General features: G+C 42.8%; 1 protein-coding gene across 3 annotated transcripts in view; it reads right to left on the bottom strand.

Moving 5' to 3' along the window:
* The window catches only part of kmt2a (lysine (K)-specific methyltransferase 2A), a 64,274-nt gene that overhangs the window by 7,011 nt on the left and 34,562 nt on the right, over positions 1–22,701 (bottom strand). For 2 of the 3 annotated variants that reach the window (XM_086035259.1, XM_086035260.1), the window contains exons 12-29: positions 21,744–21,857; positions 21,341–21,525; positions 18,241–18,417; positions 17,209–17,319; positions 16,935–17,008; positions 12,570–12,784; positions 11,614–11,708; positions 11,384–11,521; positions 10,425–10,583; positions 10,142–10,253; positions 9,972–10,050; positions 8,193–8,353; positions 7,946–8,095; positions 5,060–7,574; positions 1,724–4,345; positions 1,572–1,643; positions 1,269–1,495; positions 621–695 (exon numbers count right to left, since the gene is read on the bottom strand). In XM_086035259.1, the coding sequence (XP_085891385.1) occupies positions 621–695; positions 1,269–1,495; positions 1,572–1,643; positions 1,724–4,345; positions 5,060–7,574; positions 7,946–8,095; positions 8,193–8,353; positions 9,972–10,050; positions 10,142–10,253; positions 10,425–10,583; positions 11,384–11,521; positions 11,614–11,708; positions 12,570–12,784; positions 16,935–17,008; positions 17,209–17,319; positions 18,241–18,417; positions 21,341–21,525; positions 21,744–21,857 (7,281 nt within the window). The remainder of the gene's footprint in view (positions 1–620; positions 696–1,268; positions 1,496–1,571; positions 1,644–1,723; positions 4,346–5,059; positions 7,575–7,945; positions 8,096–8,192; positions 8,354–9,971; positions 10,051–10,141; positions 10,254–10,424; positions 10,584–11,383; positions 11,522–11,613; positions 11,709–12,569; positions 12,785–16,934; positions 17,009–17,208; positions 17,320–18,240; positions 18,418–21,340; positions 21,526–21,743; positions 21,858–22,701) is intronic. The other variant, XM_086035261.1, reaches the window with a different exon arrangement.

Here is a 22,701-nt window from a genome sequence, read left to right as displayed (position 1 = left end):
GTGGTGTGTGTATGTTAAGAGTGATTTTCCCCCCTTAAGGTGCTCAGAAAACGGTTGGGGCTGACAATTGTAAATGTTAAACCTCTTCAATATTTATGATCCCTTTATTATTAAGTGTGTGAACAACACAAAGTTCGGCTGAGCCACAGACGTGATTATGATGTGAAATGGGACGAAAGCAAGTTGCCAGACACAATAAGGGGAGCCAACCAGCTGTGTTCAGTGTTTGCAAAACATGTTCCGCAAGTGACCACAATAGAAACAGTGAGGAAAAGCTAACAGTTAGCCTAGCTTCTTCTATTTCTTCATTGTATGTTCCGGTACTATCGATGTACCATGTAGCCTCTCACATGTCCTTCTTGATACGGAAGGAGAAACCCCCACACAACCCCCCGCCCCTCAACGCCCCCTTCCCCCTGGTTGTCGTTGTCTTTAGTGTGCGGTGTGCTGAGTTGGAGGTTTTGAGGAAACTACACTCTATAAGAGCAGTAAGAACATACATACTGATTTTTTTTTTTTGAATTTTAAAAATAGGTTAAGATTTAAAAAATGGATAAGTGGTTCCGAAAATGGATGGATGATATATGTGTACCCCACTTTAGAACAAGGTTGCACATTACCTTCAAAGGACACCTTTTGAAGTTTGGCATTGGAGCGAGCTTCCTGCACTTTATCAGTCAGGGACTTCCAGGCATCTGTGAAACAGACAATTATGACATGATGTTCAAGTGTGTACAGTGAAACCCTGTTTACCGCAGGGGCTACATCTTTCCAGGCACATGTGTAATTGGTAAAAATCTCTGCGATAGAGAGGTCATACAAAACATTTTTTCACATAGTTTTCTCACATGCATATAAACATACTGTATTAAAACACACTTTTTAAAACGCACACACACAAACTGCAAGCATAACATATACAAAATATACATTTTGAAGTAGTGTACATGACTGTGCCTTTAAGAGGTGGGGCTTGGTCAGGTGGAGAGTGACGTCTGTGTGTGAATAGGTGGGTATGAGGTGTGTGGTCGACAGCAACTCCAGCATGAGTGTGTCAATTGTCTTCATATGATTTATTGTGCCTCTGTGGCTTTCTTCCAGATGCATGCGTTACAGTAAGTAAGTCTACTGTAAAAACCCATTTAAAAAGATCACTTAAAAAAAGTGCAATATAGCAGGCTTGATGGAAATACTATATTATGCAGTGCATTTTGGGGGATACAGGAAGTATAACGTCAGGAAATGTTATCTAAAACCTTTGCATTCACCTTCAATACTTTCACAGCGAATGTGGAAACCGTCTTCACTGTGAATCTCAAAAATGATGCCCTTCTTGGGTTTGCTGTGCAACCCCGTGTCTTTGCTACTGCCATCTTGGTTGGGAGGTAAAGCAACTGCGAGACAACCTGGTCCTGCGACAGTAAAATCTTTGTCTTTGACTGAAACCTTTCCAGGGAAGCCAGGATCTTGTGAACTCTTCTTTTTGCCAAGGACACTGCAATGGATTGAAGTAAGGATTAACACATCTGAATAGAAACAGTGTAAAGAAAGAAGAAGCGGTGTCTTTATACCTCTTGTTGGTTGCCTTGTTTGGGGCTTCGTCCGTGTCCATGGGCTCAGGATAGCTCGCTTCTTGAGAGGTGCTTTTAAAGACAATGGGACAATTGGCGTTTTAAATTCAATTGGGAGATTTAGGAAGGTACCAGCAGCTGAATTAACTCACCTTGACTTTGAGGGGTTTTGTCCCGCAGGAATATTGTGATGGTCCTCAGCCCGAGAGACCTTGACCTTTTTGCCATTGCTCATGTCTGTGCTCTTCCTGCTCCTTTTGGCTTTGGGTTTGCCCTTTTCTGCCCTTGAAATCGTAATTGTTGCGGATGCCACACCAGTTGAGTTTTGCAAGCTTTGATTGGCGGTTCGGTGTATGGGGGTGGTTCTGCTGCTCTGAGAGTGCAAGGAACTCTGTGTCTGAGTAAAAACTCCAACGACACGGCCTTTGGCGGGGCTCAAAGGGGTAGCAGGAGCAATTGTAACCGTGGTGCTTGGAGTGGACTCCGCAGTCTGAGCTCTGGAAAAAGCCTGATGCAGGTGCACAGTGTTGCCTCCTGTATCTCCATGCTGAGTGACAGCCACACTGAAAGACTGCTGCGAAGGCAGGACACAGATACTGTTGGCTATGGATGTCACAGGGGAGCCGAGTTGAGATACCAGAGGAGTTGCCCCCGTCGGCTGAAGGACCATCGGCTGATCGGACAAGCTCAGCCCGTGTGGGCTGGCCTTAAACAGGAGGTTGCTAATGGGCCCTGTGATTTCAGTCGAGCTGAGGACAGGCGTCGAGAGGGACACTGACCCGGATGTCAGGAGGCCAGCGGCACCACTAGAGGGCACAGGAAGAACATTTAAAACTGACTGACTGGGGTTGAGGCCAGAAGGTAAGATGTGAGTGGAGGAATCCAGCACACCAGCTGGGGCAGTGCCAGGAATCCTCGGCTGAATGAGTGTGGTGGGATCCAAGTACATGACATTACCGGATTTTGGTCTTTTGATAATATTGGGAACCTTCCGCTGAGAGCTGGTCAGAGTGCTTAACTCAACTACGCCACCAGGCTGTCCAGGGATGCTAGCAGTGATTTGAGGGGATGACAGGTTGATGAGGGTCATGTTGGGAGGGCCAACATCAGGGGCCAGAGTGGGCTGACTGCGGGAGCGAGCCAATTTCTTAATTTTTTTCGGCAGAAGACGAGAAATTGGCCTCTTCTTACCATGAGCAGAGGAGAGCGCGGTAGAGACGGCAGTGAGAGAAGACGCGCTGGACACGATGGCAACACTTGGACCCAACTCGTGTGGCCGACCCGCCTCGGAGACCAGAATTTGAGGCTGCTCATGAGCTTGAGAGGACAGCCCAATGAGAAGTCCTGAAGTGGTGCTCGGAATTCCGGTCTGGAAGCCAGCCTGGGCTGCTCCTCTGAACGTGTGAATCTGAGGGGAGTGGGACATCGTACTTAAGACTTTGCCACCAGCAGGAAATATAGGCTGAGATGCGGATAGTCCGGTATTCAAGCCTGTGGCGAGGGTCATGGAACTCAGCACTGCTTGAGAGCTAGTGTCCATCACTCCTGTGGCTGTTATTTTTTGGGTGACTCCATTTGGGACAGTCTGGAGGACATAAAGAGGCTGAAACTGCTGGTTCACGACGATGAGTTTATCAGGGCTCGGTTTGATGACAGCTGGGGTGGAAACCTGAACTTGGGATGGTCCTGGACCGGGCACAGGGCTGGGGTTGCCTGCAGCTGTGGCTGAGGTAGGGAGGAACTTCTGGCCCTGAAGAGGAAGTGATGGTGAACTTGGCAAACCGGGAGTGCCGGAATTCCTTGAAACATCCTGGTTAACTGGCGTTTCAACCACTTGACCAATTGCGGGGTTAGGGATAAACTGCTCGGGGGTCACGTGACCTTCAGCGACTTGTGACTCCCTCTTTCCCAAAGTTGCAGCGTCATGTTGATTGTCCGAGGGTGACACTCCTCGTTTCTTGTCCCCACTTTTCCCTCCACCCATTGCATCTGGGTCGGACGTCAAGCCCAACATGTTGCGTTCTGAGGTGTCTGAGATGAGGTTGCCAGCAGTATGGTTCTGACTGGAGTTCACAGTAGGACTGCGTGTGGTTAGTACAGAAAGATCAGAGGGCAGCTCAAGTGGAAGATAAGGCTCCTCGACAGATATGGAGCTGTTCACGCTACTTTCCCCAACCCCTCCAGTCTCAGTACTTGGCAGCGGCTCGGAGAAGTCATCAAATAGAATATCTTTCCGCCGGTTGACGTCCACCCCGACATAGCCCTCATCGAGCAGCAGCTCAGAGGAGGAAGACTCAGGCTGCTGACCCAGAGCCTGCATTGACATGGAAGGTGTGTTCAGAACAAACTCCATGATGTCTGACGGCAAAATGTTACCGCAGTCATCACTGTTGTTGTTGTCAGAGTCTGATTTAAGAAGGTCTGTGTTGAGGGACAGTTGAGCTTCGAGCGGATCCTGGCCCTGACTTTGTGGCTGCGACTTGGCCACGCCACCTAAAGCGAGGCAGTTCTCTTTCTGTCCTTTTCGGCCTTCTCGAGTGTTTACGCTCAACGCTCCAGTTCCTCCGCCACTGGTGTGTGCGCCCTTGGCAGACTCATGAGAGTGCAGTTTCTCCTGGTGCCTGTCTCTGCCCCTTCTTCTCGGAGTGCTCTTGTGCGACGTGGAAGCCGAGGTGGCTGTGGTAGTCGTGGTGCTGGTGGTGCAGATGCTCGTGTCGCTTTCTGAGCCGTCATCGATGCCATCGAGCTGACCAATGTGCTGCTTACCCAAAGTCCTGTGAAACACGACATACGGCAAATATCAGACTGTTTGTGGAAGAAGCAAAACGCTGTCCGATGGAAACCCCGGTTGGCAGGGTAGTCTCGCAATACAAATGGCTGTTATTGAACAGATTTAGACACAAAATTATAAATGTCCCTCTTTTAGTCAGAGTATGTGCGTGCATGTTTTTGTGTTAAATACTGGCTTTCAATAAATAACAGGGCATTGTGAGCCATGAGACACGTGCATTTTCCTCTCATCTTGAAGCAATAGGTATTAAGGTAAAATATGTTTACACAAAGAATGCGGTGTCATCATAGGACCGTATCGACATTTGAAATCAGCATTGCTCACAGGCAAATTGCTGATTTAACAACCCAGTTTTGCACTTTGCGCATCAATTTAGGGAAATTAGACCGTATTTGTTTATGCTCCGAAGAAGATGCTCATGACACAGATTATCTACATTTATCTTATTAAAACTAAGTGAGGGTGAGGGGTTTTTGTCTTAACTGAATTGTCTGTTACTTCTGTTTGAAAAGTATATTACAAAACAAATCATGTTGAATATTCATTGGTCATTCAGTTTGGCACTGATAGTGAATGAAGAAGCATTATGGTAAAAATGTCAATTAACTGGAGATGCATTGTCATTTGAAGCAACAACATGAACATTGTCATAAGTCACAAAGATAGTGATTAGTACAAAATATTGGGATGAACTTACAGTGCATTGAGCATGTCGTCCTCAGTTTTTTCTTGTGCCCTCTGTTGCTGTTGTTCTTCATCTTTTAGAAAGCGTTGGAGCTGGGAGCCGCGACCCAGACACTGATCGAGTCCTTCTATCGAAGGCAGGCCCTCACCTGGGTTGATTATTGTCCGTGTGAAGTTGTAGTAATAAGGGTCCTTGACTCTCTGGTTCATTCCGCTGTCCTCTTCATCTCCACTGTCCCCTGATGAAGAGGAAGTGCTCATATCATCTGCCCCATCCACCTGCCCCTCGGCAGACTTCTTGCGGCCAGTCCTTCTCTTAACCATGGGCCCAGATCCATCCCCGCTACCGTAGAACGGAAGGTCCTCTTCCCCATAAGATCGAACCCCGTAGAAGGGTGTAAGTCCAAAGAACATGTTAGAGCGAGCGCGAGCACTTCGACGAGGGTAGCGCCGCTTGGCCGACCCTGAACCGTCGCTGTCATCCTCGTGATGCGTATCGTCCATACCTCGTTCATGATAATCATCAGGGCCTTCCACCTCATCTTCAGTTCTTTGAGTGAGGAGGCTGAGGTGGTCACGGAGCTCAGTGCACGGGTGGTCTTTGTGCGAGTCCTCCTCTTCTGTTTGGTTCTGGGTATCAGATTCAGAGCTGTCAGTGCTGCTGGCGGAAGGCGAGGAGAAGAGAGTGGAGCGGGCACAGTGACGGATCCCCTGGCCAGCAGGAGAAACAGAAGAGGTAGTGGTCGTGGGACAGAGGGAGGAAATACCATCGACGTTGCTGGTGCCGTTGGGGTCGGTCTTAATGTCGGGCTTCAGCGGTGTAACAACAGTTTTTTTTACAGGTTTCTTTTTCTCTCGTGAAGACAACACTAACTGCTTCATCGTTGGTTTGATGTGAGACTGAAAGGGTGTCTTCTTTCCTTGCATATTGTCCGCACTGCAGCTGAAATTTTCTCTGCCCTTTGAAGAAGACCTGTCGTTTCCTGGGTTATCTGGCTTTTCCCCCTGAAGCTTGCCTTGGGATTTGGTGCCGCTTCCGAGCAGCTGAACTTTACTATTGCTGTTGTTGTGAGAGGTGGGATCCGTAACATGCACGCTGGAGCTTCCAGTGGCTTTAGTGTTATTGTTTAGCAGAGGGGATTTGCTGTCATTTTTGCTGTTTTGGAGACGCTTCTCTCGGTCTCTGTCTTTGGACAACTCTCTGCTGGCTGCCACCTTGACTTTGGAGTGTTTGTCTTTGGCGGCTGAGGCTGCAGCTGGGGCTGCCGTGTGTATGGAGCTTCGTTTGACGAGGTTGTCATCTGCCGGAGTCCTTGACGGCCAAACAGGTTTCATGGCCGCTCCAGCAGCTGGCCCTGACGAATAATCGTTTGATTTCCGTGCAATAGTTGGGGAGCTAGATTTTCCAACAACCGCGTCATTAAAGAGGGAAGATGGCGTTAAGCTTCCAGTGCTACCACTGCTGTCTTTCTCTGAGTTAGTCTTGTCCTTGGACTGGATGATGAGAGAAGCGGACTTGTGATGAGCCAAAGAAATATTCTGGTCTTTGCTTCCATGTTTCCCGTGCCTGTGAGCATGCTTGGTGCTGCCCCCTCTCTGATGATGGCTGGAGAGTACAGCAGTGCCCACAGGAGGAGAGGACTGGCCAGAACCACCAGGTGCCAGCCTGGGGTTCTTACTTTCACCTCCACTGTGTTTCGACTGATTACCAGGGTCACTCTCTTTCCCTGAGTCTTTGTTTCTCTCTGTGCTTCTATAACTGGAGTCCCTTGAGGGAGGTCGACCCTTTTCAGAGTCTCTGCTGGATGGTCTGTCTTTTCCTGACTCCCTGCTAAATTGTCTATGCTTTTCAGAGTCCCTTGGCGCTGAATCCCTGCTGATGGCTCTTGTTTTTTCAATATCCTTTGAGCTAGAGTCTCTTAAGGATGATTTGCTTTTCTCGACATCTCTGTTGTTTGACTCTCTGTTGACCTGTTTTCCTTTGTCAGAGTCTCTGTTTACTTGTCGCCTCTTCTCTGAATCTCTCGTGTCTTTTCCGAGAATTTTTGCTCTGTCTAATTCTTTCATAGCTGGCTGCCTCTTTTCTTGCTCTTTGGCTATTGATTCACCAGTGTTTGAGTCCTTATGCCTGAGGTCACTTGATGATCTGTTCCTCTCGGGATCCTTGGAGGCTTGACCTCGACTCGACCCCTTAGTCTTGTCTATGTTTCGTACCCCCTGATGCATGGAAGATTGCGGTCTATTCCTGCCTGGCGTGAACAGTCTTGCCCTTTCCTTGTCCCTCTGGATTGAGTCCTTGCTGAGGCGTTTAGCCTTTTCTGGGTCTCGGGCGGGTGATGAGATAAGTGGAGGGGGTGAGGTAAGCGGGCGTGGCAAAATGTGAGTCAGTGATTTCACCACTCTTTCTTTATGTGGCTGGTGTGGAGCGGGGGGAAGAGAAGGCGAGCTGTGGCGCCGGGAGTCAATATTCCGTGCGACAGGTTCCAGCGCAGACTCACTGATTTGACTCTGGGATTGAGAGGAACCTCCTACAAAAAACAAAAAACAAAAAAAAAACAGATAATGTGATGACTACCTGACTGGCAATGCTCAAACAAGCGACTGGACACAGTATTAATAGCACTATATGTAAGTGTACTTTACTGACCTTATGTTTGTAATAATGCAATATGAGCAGCTACTCATAATATGACGCACTGCTACAAATCACGACAATAAAACACTTGTAAAAAAGGAGTAATTTACCTTTGAGCGAGCTGCTGATATCTGAATATCTCTGACAGTATGTTAAAAGTGACAATTACAATCTATCTTAGTTTTGGTTTGTATTAGATTGTACTGCTGTACCTAATGGAGTTTCCAGTGAGTGTAAAGTTAACACAAAAACGCAATTTTTTACCTAGAGAAGGCAACGGACTTGGACCTTGCGAGCGTTGGGTGGTAGGTGGGTAGCTGGGTTGTCGGTTTCTGGTGTAGACTCTGAGCTTGGGGGTCTTTGCAGGGGACAGAGTCTCTGCGCGCCGAGGAGACTCAAATGGATCAGGAAACTCTGAATATGGAAAAAAGTGAGAACAACAAAACAGTTTTTAGTCATGCTTCCAAAACTGGGAAATTAAAGCTAGTGGTGTCCAGAGTGAGTAAGATACCTTGTACGGGAGGAGGGCTATGTGCTATCGTGAGATTTTCCTCAGGAGCCAAAGTGCTTTTAAATTCTGACTCTCCCACAGGTGGGTGACAAACCAGGATCCTACAGGTGTACACGCAGCGCTTCCGTGCATCCAAAGTACTCCAGTATACCCTAGAACACCTGGAAGAAGGCAGACGATGTCACTTAATCTTTCTTCGGACACTCTAAACCTTTACTTTATTGTATGTATTTACCTGTATTTATTTTTCGTTCTTAAACTTTTTATAATTGAACAGGCAGAAAAATAATGTGAATATACTGTATCTCTATATACATGAAGCACCATCAACTCCCAACATCAAATCAAAACATAGTGCCTCAAAAAAAAAAAACAGGTTGCACTTCATGGACATCCATTTATACAGTATCTTAAGCACAGAACAATATGCAAAACAAACAAAGTAAATTAATTGAAAAAGTGAGTGTAATAAAAACAAAAGGGTACCTTATCTATCCATTCAAGCAATACCATAGGTTACTCTGAATTTTATTCATATGTCCCACAATCTCTCAAATTTCTCTTGCTCATATCAAAGAATGAACGTCAGCTTTTCCATTTAAAAAATCTTCGCAACCACCTTTATCCAGTCCTTGACTATGGGTGGATCTTTTGACATTTATCTTCTTTTGTTGCTTTTTTCGCACGCTAACAACAAGATGTTGTAGATGTCTATCCGATGTTTATCTGAGCAAATCCATTAATCGAGTCCGGTTTCAATCCCAGATGCAGGGCCTCAAAAGTCAGGGGAACCACTATTTGCAGGATTCACTATCGACTTAAGGTCAATTGCTACTGTATGTTCAGGTCATTCTTGAAAACCACCATGAACTACAGGCTTATTTTTCCCTAGCTATATTCGACTAGATTTCTTAAACACTATTTTAGGTCACCAAAGTTATGAAAAATTCTGGCTAGGGTTACAATTTTCCCTCAGTTATTAATTTTATGTAGTGATGAAAAAAAAAAATTGAATTTCTTTGATTGTTTGGGGTTAACTTTATATTCAAGTGTGATATTCAGGACTCATTTCACTTCATTATTTGTTGACAAGTCACCTTGTGTGCCCCGTTTACAGCCATTTACCATTGTTGTTATTGCGGTATTTGCACAAACGATTTCCTTCAGATGTTATGGTTAGTGGTTATAGCAAGACTTGTCACTTTTGCATGTGCTTCACAGTCTAAAAATTTTGTTTGTAGCCCTTTATAGGGCAAACAACCACAACCACATTGGGTAATAGACTCCACACACCTCACTAGAGGGCTGTACAATTTCAATCAATCAGCAATTGGTAAGGATAACTAGTGAAAATGGTAAAATGTGAATACATGAAAAAGGTACATAAATTAATTTGTTTAAAAAAATTAATCAGGTTTTAAAAAAAATGACATTACACTCTAAAAATAGTTGGGTTAAAAATAACACAATCCGGGGTCAAAAAAGGACCGATCCACTACTTGTGTCAATTTGACCCAAGTTTCCCCAAAAATGGGCAGTTTTGTACAAAACAACCCCAAAATGATCGCTGTTTTGTACAAAACAACACAAGAAGGTCGGTCAAATCGACCCAATTTGTGGATCGGTCCTTTTTGACCCCAAATTGTGTTTTTTTTTTAACCCAACTGTTTTTAGAGTGTACAATCCTTTTCTGAATGAAGACAGAAAAATGTAGAATTCATTTGAATAAAAAAACAAAAGAAAAAAAACCAAGCAAACAAACAAAAAAAACACACTTACTGGTATCCGATGGGAAAGAGTTTGTGTTCGCAGTCAGAGAGTTCCGTCAGTATGCCCAAACAGTCAATGGTCATGGAGCCTACAGGAATGGTGAAAAGTTGCAATCAGACATGAAACGATGATGCACCAACAGGCTTTGACAAAGTGTCACTTGCACTGCTTCACACTACCTATCATCATGTGGACATTTTCAGGCTCCAGTCCTGCCAACCATTTTCTCTTTACACTGATTCCCTCCAGATCAACTAGTACTCTGCGGGTCACCTCAAAGCCAGACACCACCTGCGGATAAGGAAGGAACAATTTAAAAATAACATTGCAGTGCTTTAATGCATGAATGAGTCAGAAGTCCTAATTGAAAGCTTACATACAGCTTACAATGTGCAGTATGTACTTTTGTATTATATTGTATGGAATTATCTGAGGTATAATGAGTCATTGCGAGTGTCTTACTTCTCCTTTAATTAGGTCCTTGTGCTTGGAACAATAGACTTTCTTATCTTCCAGAAAGACACAGTGGCCCTGGCGGGCACACATGAAATGGTAGTTGCTGGTGCAGGAGGTGAAGCAGCAACCGACTGTGGCTCCTGGCTTTTGACACACATCACAGCACTGTGAAGAAGAACAGGAGGGGAAGTTAACATTCAAGGCTTTGAGAGCGATGCGATAATGATACTGTACTCTACTTGGCCACTTAAAAAGATGAGCCTGCATGATTTAATGAGATCCAATACAAGAGATGGATCAGAAAATTCTTACTTTGGTGATCTAACTTTAACAACTACATTTCATTTTCATCTTTTCTCCTTCTATAATCTGTTTTAATGTTTGTTTGAATTAGGAACAGTGGTTGTCAAACATTTTATACAAAGTACCACCTAAAAAATAATTAGCTCTTCAAGTACCACCATCATGACCAACATTAAAACACATTATCTTAGTAGGCCTGTTTATCCAAAACAGACAGGTAGAATTTCTGAATATATTTGGCATTATCATAAACCACTGCAAAATTATGCACAGTGTGATCTTGACCACTGTGCTCAAATGTAGGAAAATAACAAGCTGTACTAAAATAATGATTCAATTCAAATGTACTGCAATTATTGAGATTAAATGCTAACAAACAGAACTAAAAGTTAATACAACTGAAAAGTACTCAGGCAGTGATTCTTTCAAGCAAGCTCATACCACACTTTGAGAATCATTGGCCTGTACACATAAAAATGTCTTGCTTGCTATTGAAAACAGAATTGTTTAATTGTCCCGCAAAGTGCGGTATTTTTTTTTCCACTTTCATACAGGTGTTAGCCTGTTAATGTGTAGTTCTACACCACTGCAACACCGCCCACCCCCCCACCCCCGAAAAATGCTATTATCTAACTTGGGGTGGAGATTGCCTTGTTTCTTACCAGCTGTTTCCCCCTGAGAACAGCTATGTGTACATTTTTCAGGGAGCCGTCATCGTCCTCAAACACCTCCGCTGACCACAGCGCACAGTTGACATGTGTCCACTCATTTTGTCCGATGTACAGCAACCTGCCACCCTCCTGGAATATATAGACGTGTCACATACAACACAGCCTTAGCATTACCCATGTATGTAGGTTCCGAATGTGGATGAAATCGACAAGCTACTCACATTTGTGTTCTCGTCTCCATATTTTAGACACAGTGCACATTGCCTGTTATCACTAACACCTGGTGGAGGAGGAAACCCGGGACTGTCTTCACAATCTGGAAAGAAGAAAAAACAAGTAGCATCGAGGTCACAACAAGTGAAGTATCGCAACAATTGTTTTCCCCAGCTTTAACCCGTGTCTAAAAGAAGAGGTCAACCCAAACATATTTTTTTCAACAATATGTTATATGAACGCCCACTAGTTGAAACAAGGCGTTCTGATAAATATTGCGTTTGTGAAATAAGAGTTAATCCACTCATTTTAACCATCTCTGGGGGTGGCCATTTTGTCATTTCTGTCGACTGAAAATGACATCACAACTACTCAGGGTTTAGGTAACGACTAATCACAGGCAAAGTGTAAGGCAAAGTGTTCTTTCTTGCTTCAAGCTTCAAGCTGAAATCAAAGTAAAGTAATCAAACATTGTACAACATTATACGAATCGGGGCTTGAGTGAATCGTTACATCCCCGTCATGGCATCCAAGAACAATGATTCTGCAGACGTATTTAGATGTCATGACATCAAAAGAGATTAAATAGTTTTAGCTGTTAGTATTCCTCAAAAGATGGTTGGCCATGTTTACTTCACACTTCACACGTCTTTAAAGCACATTCAACACAATATCAGTGCCATTATCATTATCCTAACATACAAAGTAAACAGCATGAATATGCAATTGGCATCCCTACTTTGTTCATTTTAAACCATCAAACAACAGGTTATTGTTGCATACAACATACAAACACAACATATGACAATACTCACAGGGATGCAACATATTCACTGCTCTTAGGAAAAAATTGGAACGCTTAGCTTTAGTTTAGTTTGTGTCTGTGTAACAATACTGCCACCCTCAGGTTGAGGCAAAAAGTTTTGATTTTTTTATGTGAGAGGTTCACAGTTGTGTGCCTTACCTGGTATAAGTGGAGGTAGTGGCGGTAGAGATGGAGGGCGTGGGGGAGGGGGCGCTCGAGAGTCCGGTTCAGTGGGGATCTTGGGACAGGGGGCTGGAATGATGTTTTTGATGAGGTGGGGGTGCTCAGAGCGGGACAGCTCCAGTCTCTCCTGCCACTGGGCGTAGTTGTGGTCCAGGGACGGGGGCAAAACAGCATTGGGAAGGAGACCACTGCTGAGGAAAACAACAGCATACACGAGAGTCAAACCTAACTCCGATGGCCTCTAAATAGCAAGTGAAAAAAAATAAAAATTGTTACAGAATTTTTGTTTATGCTTCAGCTGAAGTAATAATTGAATTTCAAATACGTAGCTCAATGTTTTCATGTTTACATTCAACTGTTTTGATCATTAAATATACACAGTATAATATAAATTTGCATTTTAGTGATCCTATTCTGAAGACCACTGCTATTAACATATTACCTTTACAACTATTAATATAGTATATTATAATTTGACATCAATTCAAATACTGGCACTCAGTTTCTTGTTTACAATCTACTCTATATTACAAGTATATTGCAAGTATCCCTGCCAGCACCAACGTGAAAAAACGGGGAAAACACATTTTTAAGTAGATACCCAAATTGTGGAAAAACTCACCAGACAAATTGAAAGCTTAAATTAACTTTATCTTTCCATGCCATTTTACAGTGCTAATATCGTTTGTTGAACATGACAAATTCAAAGCGTGTAAAACTGGCACATATGGTTATAAAAGTCATTTTTCCACACAATAATCAGAGCTCTTTGTGTACTGTAACCCAAATACTGTAAACATCTTTGGATTTCCTCACAGAGCAATACACATTTTCCTGAGTAGAACGTGCCCAATGACACCATCAATGAAACACATGCAGTCTGGATTCTATTTAAAAGCCAAGGCAGTAAAGAGGGCTATTGGATCCATGTGATAGACCATTTGTTTTGTGGTACACAACTTGACAAAGTCAACCGCAAGAAGACCACAAATATGAGTGTGAAAGTGCCACGTGACACTGTTACAGTTCATCGCTCAATAAAGCCTGCAAACCAGGCAAAGCATATAATGCATAATAAATAGTCTGGGAAAGCTGATAACTCCAAGGAGAGTGCTGGTGATTAAGCGAGAATGCGTGAATGAGTGTGTGTATCAAGTACAACTCCAGTGCTCACTGGCATCGTATGGCTTCACGTGGCATGAATATTCATTCCAGAAACCTATCGTCTCTACAAAGAGCATCATTAATTCAATACAACCGTTTCATTAGGTATTCTCAGAGTGAGAGTCGTTGAGCAGCTGCTCCACCCCATCAATACATTCAAGTTTAAACGGCCTATAATCTGGTCAAAATAAATAAATGAATAAAATTGGAAATGGTTCGGTAGTAGGCATAATGGGGATTTATTCTATTGATCCTCCCCTGCAGGTTTATTCACTCAAGTTAATAAAGAACTTCAACAAAAATTCAGAGGGCAATCATCCATTCATTAGCTCGACTAAATCTCACTAGGCAGGAGGCGGGCTATGGGTTGAACAGCGTGCCTGTCAATCAAAGCATTCACTTTAACATCTACATCAACGACAACTGCTACAATGTACAATGTATAGAATGAATCAAACGTCTACACACCCCTATTCAAATGTCAGGATTTTGGAGAGAAAAAAATGAGACCAAGATAAATCATTTCAAAACCACCTATGACCTGTACACCACATTTAACATTTGTTTTGATCGTTTTGAGAGGAAAGTAGAAATACACAACTGAGATAATGTGGTTGCACAAGTGTGCACACCCGCTGATAACTGAGAGGTTGCTGTTTTCAGATTCAGAGCAGACCACACACATTCAAACTCAAGATAAATGGGAGTCAGCAGCACACTTATCTACCACCAAGTACCTCTGACTAACCCCAAATAAATTCCAGCTGCTCTAGTAGACTTTTCATTTTTTTTTTTTGCTTTCCGTCTAATATTTAAGGTTGTTGTTTTTCTGGTTCACAGCGCATACCTAATTTAGATTTTTAAATTATACATACTAGTGAAGCAAAGCAAAACGTTTTGGATAAATATTGGTTACATAAAACCAAATAAAAAATAGTGTGAAGTGTTTATTTTAGTTTCTATAGCACAGTGCTTTTTCATAATTGTACTCAACTGATTTCAACCATTTCCTACATTTAAAAAAAATGCTTGATAGCGGAGAAGATTGAAATATGAAGTGCTGTATTTCTTTTTGCATTTATAGATACATTCATAGTATTCATAGTGCAAGTGTGCATGGTGTATAGTTTTTGGTTTCAATTTAAAAATATACTAAACATTCACAGGTAAAAATGTTAAGGCCACAGTATCACCTTTACTTAAGTTGCACCGTCATTTATAAGCACTTCAGGAATGCTGGTACGAGCTGGAATGTTTAATCAAAGTTGACTGACTATCCAGAGATGGGGGACTCGAATTATATGACTTGACTCGAGTCAGACTCGAGTTGCTATTTTTAGGACTTGCTTGCCAAAAACACGGGAATGACTTAACTTGACTTGGGACTTGTTATCTAAGTGACTCGACTTGACTTAGACTTGGACCTCATGACCTGACATTTCATCATGTTTATAGTTTTAAATTTTCATTTGAACACAGTTTGCGTTTTTAGGAAGGAAAGTGTTGTGTCTCCTGGCTCTGTGCCTTGAGCCCCTCCCTGTGTGTGTGTGCGTGTGTGTGTGTGGGCGTGTCATCTGTCAGGAGCAAGGAGACGAGTGGCGCTGGGGCCAGGCGAAACCAATCTTCGTCAGTGTGGTACTTAAACTGGTCCCTGACTCCACCTCGTCGCCAGATCAACTCACTCATTCACGAGTTTGTGCAATCCAGCTGTTTTTCTAGTTACCAAGTAGTTTTGCAGCTCCTGACTCTGTCTTGTTCCCTGCATTCTTCAGATTGTTTTCTGCCCTGCTTCTTGCCTGCCAGCCCTGTGCCCTGCAACCAACTGGATTCTTTTCCATTCCCTGACCTGGGACTGCTGACCTTTGGACCACTGCTCCCTGCTACAGCTTTGGTTCAATAAAACTATCACATTTTCTGCCACCCTGTCTCCCTCTCTGCAATTGGGCCCTCCACACACCCAGCGCCCTAACAGAAAGCAAGAAAGCAAGAAGAATAAACCTGGCAACCCAGGCAGCATCACTTGTTAGTGTGATGTGTTTGTTTTTTATTTATTGAACATATAAACAGATATCGGAGAGAGAAAACATTTGCACTTTGTATGCGGCGGGGTTTGTTTTAAAGCGCTCTATAAATACGGATGAGTTGAGTATAAAATGCACCCTGCGTTTGGGTGGCAAGTCAACAGGGAGAGACTGCAACTCACTCAACTCACTAATGAGGACAAGCAAAAAAGAGGATGGATGGATGGAGTGTTATGACAATGACGACATTTCTGGTTGTTAAGATGCCAAGTACTGTTACAAACTGACACCATTTTGAACTGGCTAAAAATAAAACTGTGATCTATCACCTGTCTTCTGTGAACAATAAAAGGAAGGAACCCACCGGTAGGACACAACTATATCAAGTGGAGCACATCAACACAGGTAACAGATGGAGAAAAAACACACATCAAGGCCAGAAAGTGCCAACCACTGTATCACTTAGTGCTAATCATTTCAGCATAATTCAAAAATATGACACCAAGCACGATTCCTCTTAGGGGTTTTGGGCAAACTTTCTGATCTTCCCCTTGATTCCAATTACCTCTCAGCCACTTCCGCCCAACCAAGTTGACCAGTGGGCACGTTAAATCAGATTCACAGTGGAATCAATTTCATTACTGTGACTCTGAACCTTGACAGAAGCTTTAATCGCAGCGGTAGCCCAGTGAGATCCACTCATTTGTCCTACACCACTCATTTAGTCGATTCAGTTTGACTTAAGGGCTGAAGTAGCTGAAACCCTCATCTTTCCTCTCAGCTTTTGTATCCACTACATATCTCAGAGGAGGTTGGCGCACTCAAACCAACACATTCTATCATTCTATAAATATTAGCTGGCTGCTTTGTGGCTGCCTCCCGCCGCCACACACACGATGGTATAGCATCTCTTTCTCTTCAGTTCTCCTTTGGTAATTACAGACCTTCCCTTCAAAGAAGAGTTTAAAGGCTGTGCTCACATTACACGACTATTAAAACCGAAATGCCCGCAGTGAAACTGGAAAACATCAGACACAGCCATTCCCAGGAAATTATTTGAAAGCCATCAGAAATAATTACATTCACTTGACAGTACAGACGACCAAAGGAAGATGGTTGTGATACCAAACCATTGCAACTTGTAGCTGATACTCACTTGGCGCAGACTTTTGGTCTTTCCCAGAAGTGTGAATCTTTCGCTTTGAACCAGGGAAAGTTTCGGTCCATTTGCTGAAACAGAACATTCAAAAGTGATGATTGCTTAATTGACATAGTATTTGGCACTTTTTGTATAATATGTATGAATAATAATATGAATGTATAAATATCACATTTTGTTGTGATTAAACACAGCATATAATGCATCACTGACTGCTGCTTTACAGTATTAGAAAGTCTTGTTTGAACAGTTGTGATGCAGCAGTGCTTACCCGGATGAAATAAGACTTGACCATGCTGTTGGCCTTCCTGCTCTCAGGCTGACCACCGTCACTGTTGATTGCAGTCTGAATAATTCGTGCGACGTCGTCACTGAATGAAAGCTGAAAGGAAGAATGGACACAAACTAAGTGGTGCCGTGACTTTGGAGTTTAATTCATTCTGTGACCACACTCCAAAGCCAAATTACGCTCATCTCAAATCATCTTTCCCCATTGAAATAAATGGAAATTCCATTAGTCAGCTCCAGCCGTCAATAAAACATGGAACAAAAATGTTAGTTAAAAAAAAAAAAAGAAGCTCTCAACAGTATTGAATTTAGGATTGGCTGACGACCAGTATGGGGTGTACCCTGCCTACCCCCCGAAGATAGCAGGGATAGGCCCCAGCACACATGCAACCCTTGTGAGAATAAGCCATTCAGATTCCATGCGTTCATTATGTGGCTGCTTATGGTCCGCATACCTTGGCCACCAGGAGGCAGTATAATACATGCATGCAGAGTTACAACTGCTCAGTTAACTGCAGTAAAATATAGTTGGTTGTTTTTCGGAGATGATAAAGACTATATGCCTGTAAATACTGTTCTACTGTCTGTCTGGAAGTGTCTGCTGCACCGTTTGTGTTCAAATACCCATTGCTTAAATGGTTATCCCACAGTAACATTTATGTTAATTTCGTTGGCCAGTCTATTCTCAAATCATTTTTGCTTGTAACTCAAAGCAGAAAATTGGCTAAATGACGGTTCATATCTAAAATTAAATAAATTAATTTAAATTACATTTTTTTTTAAAAACTCGTAAATTGAAGCACCACTGATATTCTCTCCATTATATTTCTGAACTCCGGTCTGATGCTTACGAAAGATGAAAAATGACTGAATCCTTTATATGTTTCACATTGAGTGAAGTGCTCGGAAAAGGTTTGAGTGGTTTCAAATAAATTAGTTTTATTTTATAGAACCCTGTACAAGCCATTACTAGCAGCTAAAAAAAACAAAAAAAATAAAATAAAAAAATACGTACCACAGACTTATAGCGGCCCTTATCCATCTTCTTCTCCACAGACTCCAGGTCTGCAGGGGAATCGCTGGGAGCTGCAGGGGAGGCTTCAGCCAGGACCGGAGGGTCTGGGCCCTCAGGAGAGCGACGAGATGGAAGGCTCTCTTCAGACTCGGGGTTCAGCTCGGGAGGTTTCACCACCTACCACAAAGAGTAGGAGTTGTATTTTGAGAGTAGAAAAATAAAGCTTGCTCGGAAGATCCCCACTTTGTGTTGTGCCACCCTGCCACCTACAAGACTGGAGTGAAACATTAGCACTCTGAAGTTAATAATTTGTCAATTAAAGAATCACGTTTAGGATTGTTTGGTCTCGGTTAATTTTTATCCCTCTACTGAGCACTATTGTGCATGTGTTTATCAAAGCAGCATGAAATTAAGGTGCCAGGGTCTGACAAGCAAATGGACCTTTCGTAATGTTTGTAAACAATACACTGTAATTCTGGGTGGCAGAAAAGTGACTACTTCCGACCTCAAGTAAAAAGGATAACAAAACCTAGTTGTGTTAGGGATTGCACTGCCAGATAGTCCACAAAAGATTGTTTTTTTTAAATCCCCCATTCCCTTAAAAAAATAGATGAGTTAAATTGAAAGTGATAAAATTGTTCTGAGAAGATCGCAAGACTGCCTGCTGGACTAGCGGCTAATTAAAAAATGACAGACTTGGAACCAAACATCTTTTTGCGTTTAGTGGAAGATGTTTTTCACAGGTATGTATAATGTTTGGTTGGGTTGACTGAGTAATTTAGCAAAACATAATAGCTAGCCTGCAAGTAGACTACATCTAGGGGACGCACTCCCCGTTCGCCATCTCCCTAATGATGAGGTGAAATGAGGAGAGGTAAATATTTCCCACGCTCACCACATTGGCAGCATCCAATTTGTCTAAATTGCACTGGGGGAACCTGGCTACTCTCCTTTACAAATGCTAAAATAAAGAAATAATACAAATGAATAAATAAATAAATAAATAAACGTCCGTATGCAATTTGCCGGAGATGGGGGAACTCAAGTCACATGACTTGACTCAATTCAGACTCGAGTTGCTATTTTTAGGACTTGCGACTTGCTTGCCAAAAACATGGGAATGACTTGACTTGACTTGGGACTTGGTATCTAAGTGACTAGACTTGACTTAGACTTGAACTTAATAGCTTGACAAGTCATCCTGTTTATAGTTTTAAATCTGCATTTAAACACAGTTTGCCTTTTTAGGAGGGAAAACAAGAATGAAAGAAAAAAGGGTTTTTTTTCATTCACGCCAACCTGGCAACCCAGTCAGCTGGTTATTGACTGGCAGTGTGAAGTGTCAACTTAAACACCAACAGCGTCGGAGCAATTCCGAGGATCACTAATTTGAATTAATGGATTATTTTGTCCATGACATTGACAAAAAGGGGAGAAAAACCCATGGTTTGCACCTTACAAGACACAACAACGACAACGTCTAACTTCATTTGTCATTCCAAAACCCACAGAGAGGTAAGCCAACCTTAAAGTTTAACTAGCAATGCGAGCATTGGTTTGGGACCAGTAAAAAATGTGATTGTGAATTTAAGTACAGCTAAGTAGCCTAACTAGGGGTGGGAAAATTTGTGAAAACTATCCAAACCGTTTGTTTTCACCGTGGCCTTTCTCACATGCAAAAGTTCTCCCCGCCCTATACTTTATAACAGCACATGTTGCTAGCAGTGAACTGTGGAGAGAAAAAAAGGTGTGGAGACATCTTGGGATTCAAGGATGATCGTTTTGATACAATAAGAAACATGCAAGGTTTGAAACTCGAAGATGATAGAGACAACATAATGCTTCGTTCCGGTCTGGCTATCTGCCTATGACGGACGCCCATTTTAAAGGCGATAAACGGGAAACTTTAAAAAAAATAGTCGGAAGCCCATTTTTTCCCGTCTATGTAATTGTCTATTTTCACTATGTAAATGATCATTAGATTTTCGAGATAATGTACCTGTAAGAATAATAATGTATATAATGATTCATGTGTTAGATTTTTCATGATTAGGCTTGTTAGCTTCATTAGCTTGTGGGTTTAGCTTTAGCTTTTTCTATATCTAGGCCCAACTTGCTTGGTGTGCTTTGCTTCCACATATGTACGATAAAGGCTCACACACACACATACATAGACTAAACAAGTTCAGAGAGTTCCAGCTGCTTTCGCTACCCTTTCCCTTAGAGCTGGAACACCTTTGTGATCAGGGACTCCTAAGAAAATAAAAAGGAGGAGGCGCAGGAGCCGGGCAGAGGGTTTTAGGAACTGTAATCGTACACTTCCCTGCGCTCTCCTTGCAAGTAAAAAGACAATATCGTGTCGAGTGTCTTCTCTCCTCATTGTGTGCGTTGTTTACTAATGTCTCACTTGGTGTGAACCTGACAGTACCTTTTTTAGTAGGATCAGTGAAAAAATATTTTATTATCACTCCAACATGTTTTACTGAGCAAGATTTTATGACTTGACTTACTTGAACCAAGTAATGACTTGAATGATTTTTTTCCCACAGCAAATTGGGACTTGCTTGAGACTTGCACATATGTGACTTACTCCCACCTCTGCAAATTGTATACAGTCCCACAATCCCCAAGTGGCCAGTAATGATGTCTTACAGTATAATCACAACCTCGCTTCAAGCGACGCATTGTTTATATCTGACAGCGGCAGCGTGCTAGCGAGTTAGCACTTCTGTTGCGACCCTAGAATGGATGAAAACGTGCATAGCTGGGCATCGTCTATCAGTCACTAACTTCCGGTCTGTATGTCCGGCCGACCCACGTGGTTCCAGTCCGTCCCTCATCGGCGACAGCCAATTGGCGTCGAGAACTTAATTTCACGTCACACGCAGGACTCTATTGCTCCGTAAAACAACTTTGAATAAGCACCCGCCCCTACATGTTCAAACTGGTAGGGAAAAATGCTAAAAATCATCATTCAAGCCATTCACCTTGTTTTCTCAATCAATTTACCTTAGTCAAATGACATGAAATGGTTGGCTTACCAAAGGTGCAATCAAGAGCTTTTGCCACCCGGAAGAAATGAATAGTCTGCGTTTCTAACCTGTCTGTAGCGGACTAGGTGAGCAGAGGTGCGTGAGTTGAGCAGTGCAGTGAGGATAAGGCGAAGGCGGCCCTGGAGCTCCCCTTCCAGCGCCGTCCGCCACTCAGCCGGCTGGCAGTCTGTACATTTGGTACACGTATAGGCAACACTCTCTGGAAGCTTTGACAGCAGCTCATACATTTCATCTGAGGGAGACCGGAAGATAATGGGTCAATATCCTGCCCATTACTAGCCTCATCATCTTTCAACAGCTCATCAATATGACAACCGTTGCGGCGCAGCCTGTCAGCATCTTGTACGAGCGCTGGCAAGTGACAGCACAAAAGCGAGGTGTGACAAGCGTGTGAATCTACATTAAACAATGTACAATCATCCATCTGGCCTTTGTGAGGCCTATACCAACCTGTCAAGCTCTCACACTTGGCATGAACCCAACGGTTGCAGCGTCCACACTGCATCGTCTTGCTCTCGTGGTCCTCATCATTGAAGCACTTATTGCAAAGTGAGCAAGGGTTCCCTAAGATAAGGGATAAAAAGTGAGACTATTTGTAATCAAATGTCAGCCTTTTCTCACCTTAACAAATAAAACCTCCAGGATGTCAAAGACCAGCTTGTCCTCAACTCATTCACTGCCGTCGTCATGTCCAAACGTTTATTTGGCGCAGAGTTACTTAGAGTACACATGGAAAAGGAACGTCCCATCTTGTGAAATGAAGGTTTGTAAATCATTGCAATGACAAACAGATCCTTTTAGATGGTGACGTTGTATCGCTTTGGATGTGAGCTCAGCACAGCTTTTGTGTAGAAAATTAAGATTGGGGGGAATCAAGAGAGAGAAAAATGCCAACATTTCCCAAATTGGACCACTATAGGCACCACATGCTTGAGAGAACAGGTCATTTTCCTATAATTTGGTCAATAACAGCGAAGACATGGCCTACTGCATTTCCTTTTCAAAAAGAGGAATTTTACTGATCAGTATTTGAATTAATGTCATTCGTTATGCATCAAAAGGTCCTGATTGTTTCTTAAAAAACAAATATGTTAAAAACGTTGAATGCCAACATGTCTTTCCTGTTAGGTGTACGAAATAAGTTTCATAATGTGTAACATCTTTTCTGAAGAAGCTTATGACATTTCGTACAGGATATTTTTGCTAATGCTTATTATGCTTTTTCCATGAAAACTAGCACAAATGCAAATTACTGCCTTCATAGTTTTTATTTTTTTTTGGGGTGGGGCTTTTTAAACAGTCCTTCTTTGTCACTCAAACTGTCAATACCATTAAAGCCATTGGAGAGTGCCTCATTATGTTGTAGCAACACACTGTACTTTTTGGTCAGAAACTGGTGTTTTTGGTT

This window comes from Filicampus tigris, chromosome 7 (genome assembly GCF_054856515.1).
Source record: "Filicampus tigris isolate MCC_2025a chromosome 7, RoL_Ftig_1.0, whole genome shotgun sequence".
Taxonomy (NCBI): Eukaryota; Metazoa; Chordata; class Actinopteri; order Syngnathiformes; family Syngnathidae; genus Filicampus; species Filicampus tigris.
This window is presented reverse-complemented; position numbering and strand designations above follow the sequence as displayed.